Here is a 19,724-nt window from a genome sequence, read left to right as displayed (position 1 = left end):
GAAGCATTTGCCCTCACAATGTGTTCCGATCATGTTCCCTCCTGCAACAATGCTGTTTTTCGGTTCTCATTTCAATCAGAGAATCAGCATTGTTGCAGGAGGGAGCATGATCTGGATACACTGGCGAACGTTCCTGGGTAAATGTTAAAACAAGGTAATTCCCTGGTTGATTTACCTATGATGCGTGAGTAACAACATCAAAACAATAGGAATAATGATGAGAAATATATTCCTGAAATATGGACAACATAAACACTGCAGGGGGTTCTGGAACAATCATATTGGAAACCTGCATGGCTTTAGAAATGTTTAGATTCAGATGAACAATGTTTCATATAATACAGTACTGTACTATTACATTCATAGCTACTACTGATATTGGTTTTATTCTATGTCTCAAATGTTCAATTGTGGTAGTAACATTTTCAGAATTGGATTTCTGCCAAGACTGAAGACTATATTTGTAGTAACATAGTTCAACCATAACTTCAAAAACAAGAAACAATAAATACATGTATATAATATATTAAAGAGATAACATACAATACTTGTCTCCTTGACTTTGTTTTAGGTTAAACTGTATACCATAAAAAATACTATAAAATATATAATTATTACAATTTATTTTTCAATTTGTAACTCACATAAAATATAATTCAGGACTAAGTTGTTACTAGCTACGTTTATATTTGAGCTCAATTGGAAAACTTTTTGGGATTAAGAATTCTGAGAGAGTATAAGGTTTAAATTCCCCATCGTGGTTTATCACAGTGTTACAGAATTCATCTGTGCTAGTCTCTAACTCAGCCTAAGTAGACTCATGAAGGGAAGGGTCCCCCCTGATAGGAGTAAAGTGATGGCGAGCAGCACAGCGCTTGATTAGCCCCCCCTTACCTGTTCAGCGAGCCATCCGACATGCCGGACCTCCCGGTTGCTGCTGGCGTTGCTGGAGCCCAGCATGGAGTTGAGCTCAGCCAGGACGTGTGGGAGCAGTGCTGCGATGTTGGTGTGGATCGCTGTGAACCAGGAGTGTGCTGCGGCTGAGTCTTTACACCTCAGGACCACCGTGTTCCTGCCGTCAGGAGAGTGCAGCTCGATCAGCCTGCCAGGTCAAGACAAGGAGAAAGGTAGCACACAAACCCTTCTCTTTGATGTTATTTAATGGAATATTTGCACAGCACACTGTGCCACCAGTACCCCTAGTTATTATCCCGGGCTGGGGACAAAATCCTGCGAAGTGTAAATACAGTACTGCACATACACATTTTTGCTTATACACGGAGAACCACTTATCCATTTATTAAACTTGATAGTGACACTAGTTAGCATAAGTTAATGAGAATACAAGATTCTGGAGATATACTGGGGTGTCTGTTTGTCCATATTTCCAACCATCTGTATGCCATACATATGTACATTTTTGCATATACCTCATTTTTCGTTTTGCTCAGGCTGAAGCTCAAAATATTCGTTGATGATCTATTGCCAGCATTTTGCAGCTAGGTGCTATATGTAAGGTTTGAGCTGTACTGTTTATGTATTAGCCATAGTCCTTTTATTAATGATAACTATGTAATTATTTCCCATAAAATGTTGTTTTTAACTAAGCTAATAATATATACTTTGCCACACCAGTTGTATCAACTGACAGTTTTAAAAAGGTTCTGTGACAGCGTCAAACAAAGCTCTATGAAAAAAGAAAGTAAATAATGTTTCATGTTTTAAAAAAAAATATTTGAAAGATATGCACCTTTATCTGTAGCCTGACCACGAAGACTGTTCTGTGATAAATCCCATGTTTTGCCATGCATGTCTAGAGACAAATACATAGAAACTCTGTGCAGGCATACTTTTGCTTCTATCCAGAATATGATTTTCAATGGCCCATAACTCACCAGGACGAGTATAAAAAAATCACACTGAATAAATCTAATTGTATGATGACAATCAAACTTTTCAATTAAACGTTTAAATGAAGACCTTGTAGAATGTTAACACAAGTGTTTGACTTATTTATTCATGGAGCTTCCTGTTTGGGCTTCATCCTCATACCGTAAGTCTGGAAATCTGACTAAATCAAGGAGCAGATCTGTGAAGACAGGCTGTGCCCATTTTAAGTCAGTTTGATAAGTAAAACCAAGGTATCAGTGTTCAGTGTTCAGCGATTAAAGTTTTTGCCAGGGGCTTGTTCACATTCATTCAGGGATGGCTGCTTGTCTTTAATACAAATAATACTCACTCCTCTGTCTACCATGAGAGCGGCAGTGAATACATTAAGATGTTGTTTAGCAATGGTCCCTTTTTCTATTTAACCCTTCATTTACAGCTCCCAATGCATTAGCATGAAATACTACTTTCAACTCCCAATACCTCCACAACCCTGTCCATTATATACAAAACCGTTACAACTCTGCAATTAATGAATTTCAGTTGTTTTGGGAGTCTCTCACTATTTAAATTGTAAATAAAATTTTAAAAAGTGCAAGTATCATTCTAATATACAAGTATGTAAACAGTTAAACTTTTTTTGTCGATCTGCTGGCTTAAAGAAAAATTCTGTAAAACAAAAAAGTCATTTGATGCTCTTTTCTGTAGCTCTGAAACTTGGCTAGGCAGGCAAGCTTTAACATTAGTTCTGGAAAATCGGCTTAACTTTAAGCTCCGATTTGAAGATGTCCTCTCTGAATCACAATGTCTTATTGTGTAGAACAGTCAAAGCTGACAAAATGTGCTATCCATGGACAACATCGTTACTGTCATATTGTAAACTACTGTATTTAGTTTTCCAGAAACAAGGCATTTTTGAAAACCATTTCTTTGATGTATTCAGTTCTTGTAAAGTTATTGTGAAGTATAATCTACTCGTCGGTCGACTGTGTGGTAGGAATGTCTGCATTTTTGTTTTCACAGCTTTCCATGGGCCCTGAAATGCTAGAAGTTGTTTGGTTTTTTATCTCTGTGCATCTTTCACCCTAGATTTTCCATGCGGGGTCTGTGGGGGGTTATCCTGGAAACTGTCTGCTGTGCCTACTGTCTGACTAGCATCCTGCGTTTCAGAAGTTAAAATCAGGAATTTACCAAAAGACATAAAACACTAGCGTTAGCATTCTTTAACAGAACAGAGTGGACCTATCTATTGCATTGCACAGCTATTAGTGTGGTTATATAATTATATAAAATACACATTCTATATATTTTTTGATGTTGTAAAACATAACTACTGATCGAGCCATTAATTGGTTTACAATCAGTGACTTTTGCACGGATTCACTTTTTTCAAAATCAGCTAATTAAATCATGATACTTAAACTCACTCAGAAAGGGACAATCTGGCTACAATCAATGAAAAACTTAATTATGAGAATATTGTAGTTTTTGTCTAATAATAACAATGCAATACTGTATAACCATATACACTATACAGGTACAGGGTGATCCTAAAATAAGCAAGCTGGACTCAACAACAACTGTATTGTTCCTGGGTTAGCAAGGAGAGTGCCAGCACTGAGGAAAGATTAACTACTACTTTAACAACGAACCTGACCTTGTGCAACATTTACAATTACATTGCTTGGCAACTTTACGTTAACTGATGACACCACAGTCTTTGGAAAGACTTGTATCCATATGGCACATTTTCTTTTTTTTTTTAAAACTGTATGCAAGAGTTTACTGTAAAACAACAACAAATTACTTTTATCCAGTTTAATAAATTACCACTAATCAATACATCACAACATGCTCCAAACTATTTCCACTATATTCTATTTTCTATTAAATGCTTTCGAAATTATACAAACAAAAATGCTATATTGCACAAGAAAACTAAATGTATAAAATTAATCAAAGTAAGAAATGTACTCAACAAGCAATGATACAAATGGAAAATTACATCATCTTCATATCGTCTATATCATACGCCTGTATTGTATACATTAGATTGCAGCTTTTACTGGTGTTTCCTGGTGGGGGGAGAGAAGGGGATGGAAGGAGTCATCGAGGGAGAGTTTGGGAGGGAGCGAGAGTTGGAGAAGTGGACTGGTGCTAGAGCTATGATGAAAGGAGGAGCAGAGGGAGAGTAAGGTTCACAAATTTATGAAAAAGAAACAGAACAATACATGTACATACCCCAAAGAATATAATGTTGCTGCAGCAGCAACTTGTACTATTTTAAGAGTTGCCTAACCTGGCTAATATTAAACCACAGACCCTAGTTGTTACAAGTTTACAGCTCTTTTCTTGTGTTAAAAGATATTTGGATTCCATTCCGAGGGGAGCAAGCCAAAACCTGTCTACCTACAGAATAAATGCACACAATTTTCCATCACCAGTGGTATATTTCAAATGATACATCCAGTGGTAGTACACAATTATTCACAGGTCTTTTGAGTATGTTACACAGTAAGACACGGCAGTGTAATTACAGGCCTAATATTGACTCTGAAGGTATTTCCTTCTGAATTCTATCGTTGTAACAAATCCACCATTGTATGTCAAAATGACAGTGTAGTAACACAACGCTTAGAGGAGTTGCTGACATGCTTTTAGCTACAAGGGCAATTTAATTTAATGTCAACACATGTAAACTGTTCCATGCCAGTCACAAAAATGTACGATCCAAATACCAAACATGTATGGAATGGGTTGCCATGTTGTTGATGCTCAATCACTGGTAAATGCAAGACTCAACTTGATAACATTTTGAAATCAATCAGATAGTAGGAACTGGCCGAGTTTAGATGGACCAAATGGCCTCCTGTTGTCTGGAACGTTTTTCTTCTGTTCTTATGTAAAGGTATTGGTGTTATATCAACAGCAGAGTGGTCTGGTAACATGTAGCAGTCTAGCTGCATTGTAAAAAGAATAGAACACATATTCAAGAAAACACCTAACTGCAGCTGTACAGTAAAACTGAACTGAACTTTCACTACCATTTAGCCACAGTTCTTTGATTACATGGAAGAAGGCAGCATTGTGTTGCAGACAGGATTAACAGGAATGCTTGTTGTCAAGTTTCTATAACCTTTCCCGGCTGGCAGAATTCCATCCCGCCTGACTCCCACTGTGATTGTATTTTCAGCAAGTAGGAATTCACTATATTATCCAAAAGAAGCTAGAGTTACTCCATCAACACAGGGCTATAATTGCATCTCTAGGTATCGAATGGAATCACCAAAAACTAAAAATAAGTTAAAGTCTATAACATACTGAATACTACAATAAATATACCAAGTATTATAATAGATGGCTTGGGGTCCAAGGGGGTTTGAATGATGCCATATCATTCAAAAGACCCAAGCTATGTTAATACATACTTTTCAGGTTTTAAAGATTTGTATTGATACATTTCCCTTATAAATGTTTACCATAGCAAAATCACAGCAAACTGCAACAAAGCCCACTAAAAGCAAGGCAAAACAGGTGAGGTTTGCAAAATGCAGAAAGGTACGGTAAATCATATTAAAAGACAAACTATGGTCAACTATGGTAAATGCATAGTATAACAATGGGAAAACTACAGAATTATCATGCAAATGTATCGTGGTAAACATTTATATGGGTAAAATTTCACAAATTACTATTGGTGTTTTTTTATCGATTTTGAACCAAAATGGCCACAAACATACAGATTTATCCAGAATTGTACATTCTATATATTCTGTACACCAATGTGTTTTATTGTAGTGCAATATGAGGCTGTTTGTTTGTTACGCATTCTGTTGTACTGATACAGGTGAGCCGATTCACGTTTGTCCCCAATATTACAGTAATAAACACAGAGCAAGGAAACCCAGGACAGATGTCAGACTAGATCAAACCCAGCCCTTCTCAATTACCTGCTACAGCCACTAAACCATTCAACAAATATGCCTAACCTTCTACTACACATTTTCGGTATGGTGTTTGATTTCCAGATCTCATTTTTAAAAGACACCTTTTAAATTTATTCAGCAGCAGTAGTTCCCCAGAACAAATAGGTCTGGAACATTTGATAAAAGGGAGGCTTGTGAAATTTAGATTCAGGAGACAACGCTGGAGTAATCTGTGAGACGTGACCTCATGAAACAGTATCAGTGACTTAATCTAGACGTTACTAAGGACAGGTCTCTGCATTATTTATACCCAAGTGCTAAAATAAAGTGCTCATCGCACCACATCCTGTCAAGGCACTGAAAACTGTATCCTTCAACTGCTGATACTGTATTACTTGATTGCTACTGTAGGGTTACAGGACAGTGAACATCTGCTTGAGGGAATATCAGCACAGGTAGAAGTGAAGTGACCAAGGCTTATAGTCGAGGTCTGGGTGTCATTATTATCTATACACAGAGGCTCACCGTCCTATATCTATTATATAGTGCTTTACTGTTACCTTGTAGGTTCAATTTACAAATACTAAAAGAAACCTAATAAAATCAATGATAAACATTTCTTCAATGAAGACATTGAAAAAGACTTCCAGTTGAAAAGCCTGTCACTGAATTAGTTATAGATACCTATATGCTACAGAACAGATTCTATTCATGACAGATCTTTGTTTAGTCTGTCTGAATTTATATTGAAAAACAGACAACTGTTGTTGAATTGAATTGGCTGAGGTATGTGAGCAATTGTTTTGTCACTGTGTGTTTTCAAATGCCTTTTTAGTTGAAGAGAATTCTGAGAGGTGCCTAAGGTACGATATTTCAAGCATCAGCTTACAGATCTTGCTAGAACACGATGATAGAAACTCAATGTGGCATGGTTGATGTCATGAATTTGATTTGATGTGCGATATGTTGTGGCATACACCACACTAACAGGAGAGGAAGAAAGAAAAGCAATTTGGAATATTCCTCCAGAAAAAAAAAAAAACCAACAACATTCTACATTTTTGCCACAAATTTTTTTTGCATTTAAACTCTCCGAAGCTAGACACATTTTCAATGTTGAGTTAGTTCATTCCTGTGAACATAGTGCACTATAAGTGTAACATTGAAGTATCAACAAGGAGTGTTCGACAAATGTTCTTTACTAACAGCTTCAAATAAAATACCATTAAAAATATCAAAATTTGCCTTTACCATAACGTGTGCACGAAATGATGACACATACACACACACACACACATATATATATATATATATTAGGTATACAGCGTACAGTATTTCAATGGCCTGTCAAAACTCCACATAAAGTATAGCAGTGAACTTGTATATCCTACAATAATTCCATTATAAGAGAGCGATTGCAGGGTAAACGCTTTCATACAAGCACTATATTGAATGCACACAGCACCTTGTAACCCTCCTCTGTATTTGTGCTGATTTGATTAGTGCACAGCACAGCAGTTTTGTGGCTCCTCTGCTCTTGTCATGACAGTGCAGGCAGCAATCCGATTTCCCCAGCTAGCAGCAGGTAGCAGCAGGAGAGCTGTGCAGCTGGCAGGTCTGAGGTGCGTCAGGCTTGTCTCTGACCCTGACGATGGCAGTACACTCTGTTATAGATTCAGCATGCACTCAGAGGTGATGTGGTGGGAGCTGTATGCTCTTTTCTACGGTCTGGATGCATGAAAATGAAGAAAGCCCAAAGAAACCATGCTCTTTGCAATGTTTTAGCTTTGCCTTCTGCAATTACTTAAATTATACACAGTACTGTTGGAGAATTATACATAGCCCAGCAAAGACCAACAGCCAGGACAGGATTCTGTGCATCCCTGACTGTATGAATCACCCTGCACACCACGTACTGTGCTTGTACCAGGAGAGCCACTCTGGGAACCTATATATTTATTTCTTGACAGAAAAGGTAAAAGATAAAACTAAGAATATAGTACAAACTACACAAAATGCCGTCATGATGAAGCAAAACAAACAACTGTATTTCGTTTAAAAACCCAAGCCATTTGCAAGACTGCAACGACACAGGCCTACATTTATGGAAAGAGATTCCAAACAATATTGCAATTAAAACTTGTGTAGTCACAGATGTTTAATTAAATAAAAGCACTGTATCGATTTTCCTCACTCAAGCGTTGAAAACTACAGCAAAAGACTGGAGTACAAGTGGGAAGACTGGCAACTGAAATATATAGTTTGTATCTCAGCATTGAAGTGTTGCAATATCTCAGGTTTCAATAACTGTGACAATAATAGCTGACCAGTGCATCCTGCCGCTATTATAGCCATAGCCTATAAGGAAACCAATACAGCCTCTCGGTCTGAGGGATCACTGCCAAGACTAGATGCTGCCTCAGGGGAAAATCACTTGATCCGCAGCAAAGAGCTGTGAAAATGTGCTCTGAATTACATATGGATTTCTATTGAATGAGTCAGAGAGGTCCTGGTGAAACACAGTGTCTTCAACATTTGATCAGTTCAAATTACAGTTATACACTTCACAGAGTGCCAGGTTTTAATAAAACAACACATACTCTGAAACTAAAACAGTACTAATCAAGAAAATTACAGTTATAGAACTTACTAATTTATATCCACTGAAGTTCTACTTAATCTATGCTGTTTACTCCACTCCAGTGTAAATAAATTTCTGGATGTATACCACATTATTATTTTACATAACAGAACATTTAAGAACCAGGAGGAGGCCATTTGGCCCATCAATGCTCATTTGGTTTTTACTAGCCGATTTCAAATCTAGTCCCTATCAGTTAAAAAAAAAAATATATATATATATATATATATATATATATATATATATATATATATATATATATATATATATATATATATATATAGAGAGAGAGAGAGAGAGAGAGTTCAAAATATTTCAGGGTAGCCTTCACAGTAGTCTGCATCTAGATGTATTTGAGTTTGCCCTCATGCCTTCTTTCCTAAATAAGACGCCATCCTCTATTAAAGAAACAGGTGATGTGCAGAGTCAAATATTTGCACACTGTCCAGCAAAAAGAGCATTGAGGGGACCTTAATGTTTGTTTTAAGTTAAGCCTGCATATTCAAACAATGAGGTCCACTCCCTGTAGATTACTGAAGTTAAATCAGGGATTTTAAAACATATTTTAATTTAAGGGCATTTGCAAAAGCCTTACCACTGGGAAATAGTCTTAACCTGCCCATGTAGTAAATGGATACAACATTTACTACACTGACCTTGAAACACTTGGTGTTCAGATGTTTTCTACAGCTGTGGGCTCCTCTCTAAACAAGTACTAGAAAGTTATGTGTATAGCACTTGTACCACAGATACCTTGAGGTATAAGACAGACTGAAGCCCACACAAGAAACTGGATACGAATTCCTAGAAAACTAGAAAACAGCTCTATTAAAATTCTGTTTCGTAATCTCTAAATCGGACACGAGTTTGATCCCTGGCCTCTAAAGATTGGTAAGATTGACAAAGTGCCTTAGGGATCAAAATGGCTTGTTCCATCCCATATATCCACAGAAGAGGTTTAACCTTTTCAGTACAATGTAATTGGAGCCTCTTAATGGATCTCACAGTGGATTTTAATAATACAGTGATCCCCTTTTGAAAGGCAACCCTTTACACTGCAGAACCAGTTACAAGGCAGCATGGTCGCGGCTCTCAATTGCCCCATAATAACGTTGCACTAGCATTTTCATGCTTATTTTATGGCAAATAACACGGCCTCTAAACTATGGAATCTAGTTTTATAAAGGGGAAGCAATGTAAGTCACTCGTTAACTCTATAGTCATCTTGCTGGTGTTTTCCCAAAGTGGAGATTCCATCCATTGATCTATGACATACATTACAAAAATAGAGTGAAATGAGGCTTGGGAAAAATCTGGTTCATAAATCACAGGGTAGCAATTTGAAGATCCGCCCATTTAGATCAAAGTAGACTCTGCTGTGATGATCAATAAAGTACCTCAATGTGCTTAACATTTAGTGTTTTTGGATTAATATTAATGATAAAATCATACCACTGAAGCAAGTGTCTATCTTAAAAAAGACCAGAGATGATTGCCAATTATGGACTGTAAGCAATCAAGATTCCCATCCTTGTTCCAGTACTGCATGATGAAACCAAAGCAGAAGACAGAGGGCCTGATTTTCCACCGTGGGCAAATTGCCCATGTAATACATTTACTATAGAACAGGCAATTTGCCTACAATTTACCCATATAAGGAAATATAGCACAGGGAAAGTTTATGCCTTCCATAAAAAAATATATACCAGTATTTTCTTAGTTGAGTAACATTCTCAATTAAAGATTGTAACAGAATGATGCAATGTTGTAATTTTATGCTGGCAATGCAGAAGGAATAGTGTTCTAGTCACGTGGCACAAAAGGTTAAAACTCTACTCTTGCAGTGTTACACTTTCAGTGCAAAAACTGACATTCCATACACTGCATAGATTGAGTGCTAGTTTGAAATGGGAAATTAACACTTTGCCTTTACTACATGTTACTAAGCCTCAGGTTATGATCTTGAGTATGTATTTACTTGTCTTGAGTTCTTCGTGTCTGTCAGCAATGTCTCTCTACACAGTGTATTTATTTATTTTTTTTTAATATCTGTTTTACTGTGGATTAGTAAGGTAACGCATTGGAGTCCAGTACACACTTTAGTGGTATGAAATATGGGGGAATTACATAATTTCCTTAGTAATAATTCCAAACTGCCATAGAAGTTATTTGAGTGTGATTGCACACAAAGAAAGGGTTTCACAGTGCAATTTGCAATGAAAAATGGTTAAACTGTTCAATGTGCTTGTGTCAATACACTAGTAATGATCCCCTAAAATATTATGAATATTATGATGCTGCCAGATAATTAGTTTTTATCAGTGCAAGCTGCTTATTAATTGTGTGTAAAACGGAATCACGTAACATCATTGTGAATCATTACACTAGATCTACATTATTTTAGAAATTACTTCAGTCCAGTTTTAAAGGGGTAACAGTAAATGAAAAAGAAGGCAGTGCCACTATCTCAGTCATTAACCAATAAGCTGCTTCCCCCTGTTACAGTGACATGCTTTGACCCTGAAGATACTGCTGAGGTGAAGTGAGTCCGGAAGGGAAAAACAATAACACACTACCTGAAAGTAAGTCGCGACAACCTTTAACTCAGTACTATTTTTTAAAAAGAAAATAAATAAATGCTATAACATGCGTCTTTCAAAGCTGAACATAGGAGTCTGCATAGAATACCTTTCCACTGTACTTGGAAGATTACAAAATAATACTTATTTCAGATAGGTTAGATAATTCCCACAGATAATGTCTTTGACATTGGGAGAATACGTGCACACAGTGTTTGCAGGCTTCAGTATCTTGTTATTTTGGACTGTACATCATTGTTCATTTGTCAGCTTCTAGAAGTTATCAGTTCTACTTTGGGACGTCAGGATGTGTGTGGCGTTGCCAATTTAAACAACAGTAGCCAGACAGGGTGCCAAGATAAACAGGAACATTAAAAGATTACATTCTTGCCTCTGACTGTAACTGAAATGTTAAAAGTACACGGGCTGGCAAAATAATTGTAGCAGATCGTACCTATTATATATTGCCATCACCTCAGGTTTTCCTATATGAAAAAAATGCATGCATTATGGTAAAGGGTGATTTAGTTTTTTATTTGCTATTTGAAAATTTTAGTGAAGAATATTTATCAAATGTTCCGTGCATGTACTTCAATGCTACTGTTCTGGTCAACTTCGTCAGGTTGTATGAAAGACCTGAGAACACAGCAGTCACTGGGAAACCAGTGATCCGTACTCAAAAAATTATATTGCCTAAAAAACCCCAGAACCAACTCACCTGTGTCAGTTCCTTCAATGGGAATGCAGAATGGAAAAGACTGCAAGAGATTTTACTGTTTTCACTTGCTTTAAAAAACTAAATTAAAAATCAAATACACATTTAACATAATGTGTACATTGATAAAGGAAAATCTGAGATCCGTGCAGTGATGTTAATACAGATTAGATAATAATACTACAACTATTTAGATATACATGTACGTACTTTAAACAAACACGGCCAAATTAACTTGAGTGTGAACTTAAAACACAATGGTTCATATTTTAAAGTGATTGCAAGGTTCGCCTCCCCTCTTTTCTGAGAGGAACAAACCAATTTTAATATTACAGTACAGTATAACTCAAAAAAAAAAAGAAAAACTGAATACTTTGCGCAATTAAATTATGTATATCTTTTGGAATGAAACAAAAAAACCATAAGGAATGCTATATCAATCAACCATAACTTCAAAACCCTCAATCAGAAGAAATTAAGCATTACCAAAAAGAACTTAAGTTTAAACAAGTAAGCTGCACCTGAAAAAATGGCTGTCAGTGTAATGATAAAGTAGATTAAAATGACCTACAGCATAGTATGTACAGAATACAATATGATAAGAAACGGTCATGGATAGTTTCCAGAACTAAGCTTTCCAAAGAATAAGCTTTCAATAGACGAGGCAAAGAGGTGTCAGTACCATGAAAAATCGTCATTGCATGTGGTTCTAGTATCTTGGAATAACTTAGTAAAAGAAATACATGGATAGACAGACACCTTACTGCATTCCCAGATTTTGATACAATAACTGGTACTAAAGAAGATCGAGTCTCGTCACTATTGGATGAAAGGATTTCTAGATATAAAATGTAGGTGTCACATTGTCATACAGTAGGCACCTACGTACACAAGAATCTTCTGATACCATCAAGAACTTGTGCTAAAGAATGTTCTTATCTAGTTCCTGTGGGGAAGAAATTCACATATATTTTATGTAAGCTTGATTAGGATAAATATGAGAGAACCACTTAAAAAAGGACTCTGTGTATTAAGGCTTCTTTGTATGGTTGTCGAATGTAAACGAATCCACTGACCTGCTCTCAAGGTCTGGTATGGTGAGGTTGCGGCTGATGTAACACATCTTCAAGGAGATCACCTTCTTGTCCTTGGTGCCCGTGTGTTTTGGGGACCCTGAGTCCTCGCTGCCGCTCAGGCTGGGGGACTGGGGGCGCACACCGTCCCAGGGCAGGTCCGCCACCAAGGAGGGCTTCTTAAACAGAGGGCTGACTTCTTTAATATATTTAACTGCAGAGGAAAGCAAGCACATACAAATACGTCAGTCACGTCAGTAACATCAAACGGCAATGCAAAGTTTCCTTAAAAGTGATTCCCAAGATAGTGTGACTTGAACAGATGCACATGCACTTTCATATGACCCCATACTGTGTTACTCCCAATAACTTACGCTAAATAATGTGTACACCAGGTATCATCGCAATATACTGTAGTAAGCAGTTTTAGTTGATTCAAAAATTAGAACATACAGATGTTTGTACAGACAGACAGACAGACATTGCCATATATCCCCAGAAAACAACACCCTCAATACGTTATGCTAAATAATGCTAATACCAAGTTTCATCACAACTGGATAAATGGTTTTCCAGATATATGGAAAAATGTAAAGTGTGACATAGTAACCTGCAACCACCTTATATTCTGTCACTGTCATAATAATGAACAACGCCATTGTCTATATACTGGCTTATATTAATGTAAATTACTGTTTGAGGCATTCTAGTTTAAGTAAATGTTTAATTAGACACAGCTGAATCTAGAAGGACCAAAGAGAGAATGTGATCTTGTTAACTTTTTGTATTTATCAAATTTGTATACAGCTGACCCATTTTTTCTGTTTTTCTGTTAGATATTACAATAGCCATGCTTCTTCTGTGAAGAATGAAAGGCAATGCAAGTAAAGTTCAAGCATTCAAAGTTCAAAGACAACATGTTTAACTAATTAGTCTATGATATAGACTAATTAGTTAACTATGATAATTACTATACCCATGAAGATAATTAATAAAAGACATAGAGGCTGTTTGTTGTTTGAACAAAATCTGGAACATATGCGATTAACCTTTATTTACTGAATAAAATATGTTTACAGACAGTCTCTTCTGGTCTAGCTCTTGTTAGCGGTCCTGTTGAAGGAGTAGGATAAAGGATAAAACACACACCAAAAAAGAAAAGAACAACAGTCACTAATGTGTTGCCATTTAAAATCAAAAACCAAGTTAGTAAAGTATAAAAGTCGCTGTCTAGCTGCTTGAACAAAGGACACCCATTTTTTTTAAAATTTAGTCATTGTCAATTATTCTTTATGAAATAACCAATTATTATTTAGACTCAGCTCACCGCTACCACCCCTGTGCTGACTCGGGAGACGCGAAGACGAACACGTGCTGTCCTTCGAAGTGTGTGCCGTCAGCTGACCGCTTCTTTACACACTGGGGATTCACCATGCAGCCGCCCAGGAGCTACAGCGTGGGAGGACAACGCAGCTCCCGGGCAGCTAACAGGCAAGCCCACAGGCACCCGGCCAGACTACAGGGGTCACTGGTGCACGGTGAGCCGAGGACACCCTGGCTGACCCAGACACCCCAAACGAAGCTCGACCAATTGAGTGCCGCCTCCTGGGAACTCTCGTCCATGGTCGGCTGTGGAATAACCCAGACTCTAACCGGGCTACAGGGTGCATCCCGCACTCACACAGAGCGCTTTTACTGGATGCACCACTCAGGAGCCCCGAGACAACCATTTTAAAACCTAAAGGCCACAAGCCAGCAACATGCTCAATATCAGCCAATCCTATTTAACAGTAGTGTCACATGGTTATAACAACAGTTATTTTGAATGACCATTAACCATAAAAAGTACTCTTTCAAAAGAGAAATTAAAAAGTTCCCATTCACAGGTTATACAGGGATTGGGGGAGCTGGTAAATAAAATAGTGGTTAGATTTAAACATAATTTAATAATAATATAAAATAATAATAATAGGTATATGATCATAGTTCTACTACATGTAACGCTTTCAGGATTACATCAAATGGCACTTTTATATTTGGCATTCAGTGAAGTATTTAAATAGCAGTACCCTAAAAACACAATTTGACGTAATGAGTAGGTGGTTGGCTATTTGCACACTGAAGGGCCCACATTACATTTTTATAGCAAGCTAGCTTATCTTGTAATCCACATCCGAACTCTCTCTGTTTTTTTATCACCTAAAATTGCATACCCCTTATAATTTATCACCTAAAATTATACCCCTTATAAAACTTTACCACGGTATATTTGCACGGTAATCTATGCTTTGCCATGCTTTTATTATGCTTTATTACACTTTGCTATGGTTTTACTATGAGGAACTTCTATAAGGGACAGCATCATAAAAAATTAATGACTATTGGTATGCATTACTGTGTTGTCAGAGTGCTGGCAAATTGTCTCTCATGTGACCACCGCATTTACAAGGCAACACACGTCTTGTGACCATCAACAAAAGTTGCTTGCGTCACCAAGTTTTATGTTATCAATTTCTATGAAGGCTGCATACTAAGAAACCGTCATAAAAGCAAGAATTCACCAAAGCGGACCCTATGTGACGCGATTAGACTACTGAAGCCACAGCTGTTATTTCCATCTTTATTGAATTGTAATGAGTTGCTTCAGAGAAATAGAGAAATGGCCAGTTAAATTGGCTCTGGCACCTTTAATGACAGGAAATGAGTCATCCGAATTGGCCCCGGGTGCTGTAGCGTTATGGCTTAAGCTGTGGAATTACGAAATAGAACAAAGTGACACCCTAATTTAACAAACCGCAGCAGTGAAAGAAATGATACATATATATTTTCAATTTGGAGCTGTGGATTAGAATTGACGATGGGCACTGTAAACATGTCATTCATGCTGGAAGAGCACTTGACACATCTCCCATCTGTAAATGCCAAACACACAGGAGAGAGAAAACTAAATTTGTAAAAATTGAAAAATGGGAAAATAACATCATGGTTCAGAGAGATGCTTCAGGCTTGTTTGACTTTTGTAACATTTTCCTACATTTCTGTGACGATGACACAGGTGCAGTTGTGGGGGGAAAAAACATCATTTCTCATTGCTTCAAATATTGGAAAGAAACATGGGGTGTTACCATCACATTACAACATTATTCGTTCAAAATATCTGCAAGTTTTGAGAATACTTCTCTAAATTGAAACCCTACCACAACAAAGTTTTAAGTATAGTAAGGCTGTTTATTTTTCTTTTCCTAATTCCCGTTTCTAATGTTGAACAGTCACTTACACTTTGCTGTAAAAAGTTTAGAAAATTGCCCCCAATTGTATTTGAGATCGAATGTACTTTTTATTTGACAATATACTGGCCTGGGTGGAAAATATATGATCAAAATTGATCATTCTCAATTCCTATAACAGAGAATGTTCAATACAATCCATGTGGAATATCATCTTATGTGACGCCATGCATTTCTCAAACACTGCCTGCTTTAATTGAAAAGATGTTTAGTTTTGCAAATATGATGTCTCGGGGTGTTATTTATAGGACCCAGTTCCAGCTTTTCCTTTAAAGCAGGGTCACTAAAATTAGTAAAATACGGGTTCATGCAGTTTTTCAAACACTTCTATTGCTACACCCTTCCTGTTGAATAATTTTATAAACTGAAATCTGTGGAAAGAACAGACAAAAGTGGGTGAGTGGGCTGTTTACAGACATCCTAATGAGCGAAATAAACACTTAAATAGCAAACACAAAGCATGGAATGGAGAGTATGTTAACTACGTTAGATAATTACTTTCCATGCCTCAAGCTGCTCATCTGCAGTGTAATTTGGAACAATACGATTTGCCTGCTCATACAAAATCACTCAGCAGCATTGAATATGGTAATAATAGTATTCAGAAAGTCCTAGAAGAACCCTTAACACTGCTCAAAAGCTATTTAAAATTATTAAATATGATGAACCACTGCAATGCATCCCTCATCTCTCACACTGAACCAAAATGAAGCCCTTGGGTCTACTTCTTTCGTTCAAGTCATATTATCCACTATGCTGCTTTAGAGGTAATATTCAATTAATTTAAAGCAGACAAGCTCAATAGTGTGATGAGAACTCTCTGCGCCATTCCAATGAGCTGCGAATCAATATAACTTCGGTGAGGAATACAGCACTCTCACAGCTGTGATTAACTTGCTGGAAGATGGATGATCAGTTTAATAGACCACAGATGCTGTGCTTGAAAGTAAACAGAGGTCTCTGCTGGGTCAGTAACATACTTTTTACATGATTAACATTCTTTGATGATTCACTATTCGCTTGTTATGGTACTACACTTGGTTAAAGAAATCTCTGTTGGCAAGCCATACTTACAAGTAGCACATGCTTGACCCTGCTCCTTCTCCTGCCATTAACAAACCAGCTTCCCTTATTGACTAACCTGATTTCAGCCAGTAACATGCTTTGATCCACCTTTGATGAGGTGAAATGACCCAGGAAGTGCAACTGCAAACAGATAACCTGAGAATAAGGCATAAAAACTGAGCGATTCCTTGAACCTAAAGTAGTACCAGATATCATGTTCTAAACAGAAACTGCATGTTTGCTATGAGACTATAATGTAGCTATCATTAGGTTAGCTACAATTACTTTAATAAGTTTAATAATTACAGCGTGTAAAATTGAAGCCATTTTGAGTCAAAACATTAGGTCAAATTTGACTTGTTTCCTTGTCAGGAGTCTGGGTCATTTAGGAGAATATTTTTGATTGCTCTACAGCCCCCTGAAACCATAATATACCCCCAGTTTAAGAACCACTAAACACATAATCTTCATGTAATTTTCATGTCGATTTTCTACTGGAAAACAATTTGGCCTCAAATAGCACGCAAATCAAGTTTTAAAAATGTAAAAATGATCACACAAAAAATAAGAGAAACTATCCTTGAAATGCAATACACTCATTGTCTAGGTAACGGGACGTCATATTAAATGCATCTTCCCTAAAGGAATGGAAACATTGAACAACGGTCCGAGAAGTGCAGAACAGTACAGAACTAGCATTGACCCTCATTAACACACAAACTGGCTTGAGCCCATCATATGGGACTTCTGCAGCACATTGCTTTTTCTCATGGCTTTGCTAGTCTGGTATAACAATTTAGTTCTAGGAGGCAGCTCTTCTTTTAGGATTCTCAAAGGTGGATTTCACGTTCACATTTTAGACATGTTACAGGAAAACGAAGCTTTCAGATATTTTGGTGGGTAATGATAATAATAATGGTAAATTCTGTTGGTTAGTCCAGCCAAAAATTCAAAACTGTATTTGTTTTGTATGAAAAAAAAAACCTTTTATGCAACTGATATTTTGTTCAAATTTTGAATATGGTGATAAGATTCTTACTGTGTATACTGTTGGCTTTTCCAATTCAGCATTTTTCTGGTATCTGTTTTCTCAATAAATATATAACCGGGTCCTGAGCATTAAAAACATCAAATCCGCATTGCTGTATCATCAGCCACGGTGGCTGGGCAGCAAACCATAACTCTCTTCCAATTTTAGAAGCAGATCCAATTCAATTCAATCCCCCAGTGTTCAGTGAACAGGAACCCCTCCCTGTATACAGCCCTTCTGTAATAATGACAGTCCACATGTCAGGAATTCATGGCAACAGGAAATGGACAACAAGGTAGAATCAAAACCCTTCCAAGGCAAAAATGTGTGTGTGTGTGTGTGGGGGGGTATTATCATATAAATTGCGAAATTTTCTTTCGCTTCATATTTCATACTTGTTTTAAATCTACAATCTTCAATAACAAAGCAATTAGGCTAGAATTATAACTGTGATTACACCTTTTCTGTATGATTGTAAATAGTGTTTATTGGCTTGCGTGTATACTTTTCTGCATACCAGGATTAATGTTGCAAACAAACGCTTGCAATTGTTAGTTTGCTGCACTTTCGCAGGCAAAAGGTATCCCTAAGAGAGATCTGCTTGCGCAACTATGTGAAATGCCTCCTTCTGTATCTCTTCAAACTAATGTGTCGTTTTGCGATTGAAATGTGGTTCAACACAAATCATAGAGTATAGAGAATTCAGCATGTCAGCAGTTCTGTACTTCTCCAGCTTTGACTTAATTGGCTTGTTGCTTGCCCTTAGTACATATTTTGAGTCTATTATTCATGCTAGCATCTTCAGTACTAGGTTTTAATTTTAAATTTCCACCCCTTCTTACAAGTGCCTGCTCATCTGTCATTGAAATTCCCTGTAGTCAAATTCAGTGTGGGCAGAGAGGGGTTGAATTCAATAATACCGTTTATTTTATTTTATTTTTTTTTAAATGTTTTTTTCCACCTTTTGCAAGCACAGGAAATCAGGAAACGAGGAGTACGTTTTCACAATAGTATCAAGAACAGCATGTGTGACATACATATAGATTTAAAACATGTATGTCAGTAACATACATCCCCATCCATAACTAAGTTCAGAAGCCATCAGCGTAATGAAAAGTTGATGACTAATGACATTTATCGCCATCATGTAGAAAGTAGAATACAATATGAAATGGCTATGCAAAGTGATTGTGTCATACAACGAAGTAAGCAACTTGAAAAACAAAGTGGATGAAATGAGATGAGAAAAATAAATTCCAACCATTCAATCCACAAACCAAGGAATGCAGATGATATAAAATGTGGTTTTCAAAAGACCGAATAAACAGATCTCAGATTTACCACACACAGGAGAAACTAAACAGTGGACTGCCTGCAAGAACTCTAGACTCACTTGCAGCAGAAACGGATGGAGTCATTTTAGTTACCAATAGCTTTCATCCAAGTATGAACCTCTTGTCAAGCAACAAATGGTTTGATAAGAACACTTTAATTACTGTATGTTTAAAATTAATATGTCTG

At 36.9% G+C, this 19,724-nt stretch overlaps 1 protein-coding gene across 1 annotated transcript in view; it reads right to left on the bottom strand.

Moving 5' to 3' along the window:
* The window catches only part of LOC121296403 (beta-2-syntrophin-like), a 59,844-nt gene that overhangs the window by 19,744 nt on the left and 20,376 nt on the right, over window positions 1-19,724 (bottom strand). The window contains exons 2-3 of the mRNA XM_041221920.1: window positions 12,825-13,035; window positions 895-1,102 (exon numbers count right to left, since the gene is read on the bottom strand). Of these exons, the coding sequence (XP_041077854.1) occupies window positions 895-1,102; window positions 12,825-13,035 (419 nt within the window). The remainder of the gene's footprint in view (window positions 1-894; window positions 1,103-12,824; window positions 13,036-19,724) is intronic.

This window comes from Polyodon spathula, chromosome 21 (assembly GCF_017654505.1).
Source record: "Polyodon spathula isolate WHYD16114869_AA chromosome 21, ASM1765450v1, whole genome shotgun sequence".
Classification (NCBI taxonomy): domain Eukaryota; kingdom Metazoa; phylum Chordata; class Actinopteri; order Acipenseriformes; family Polyodontidae; genus Polyodon; species Polyodon spathula.
The sequence above is the reverse complement of the archived record's forward strand: the minus strand, read 5'-3'. Positions and strand labels throughout refer to the sequence as shown.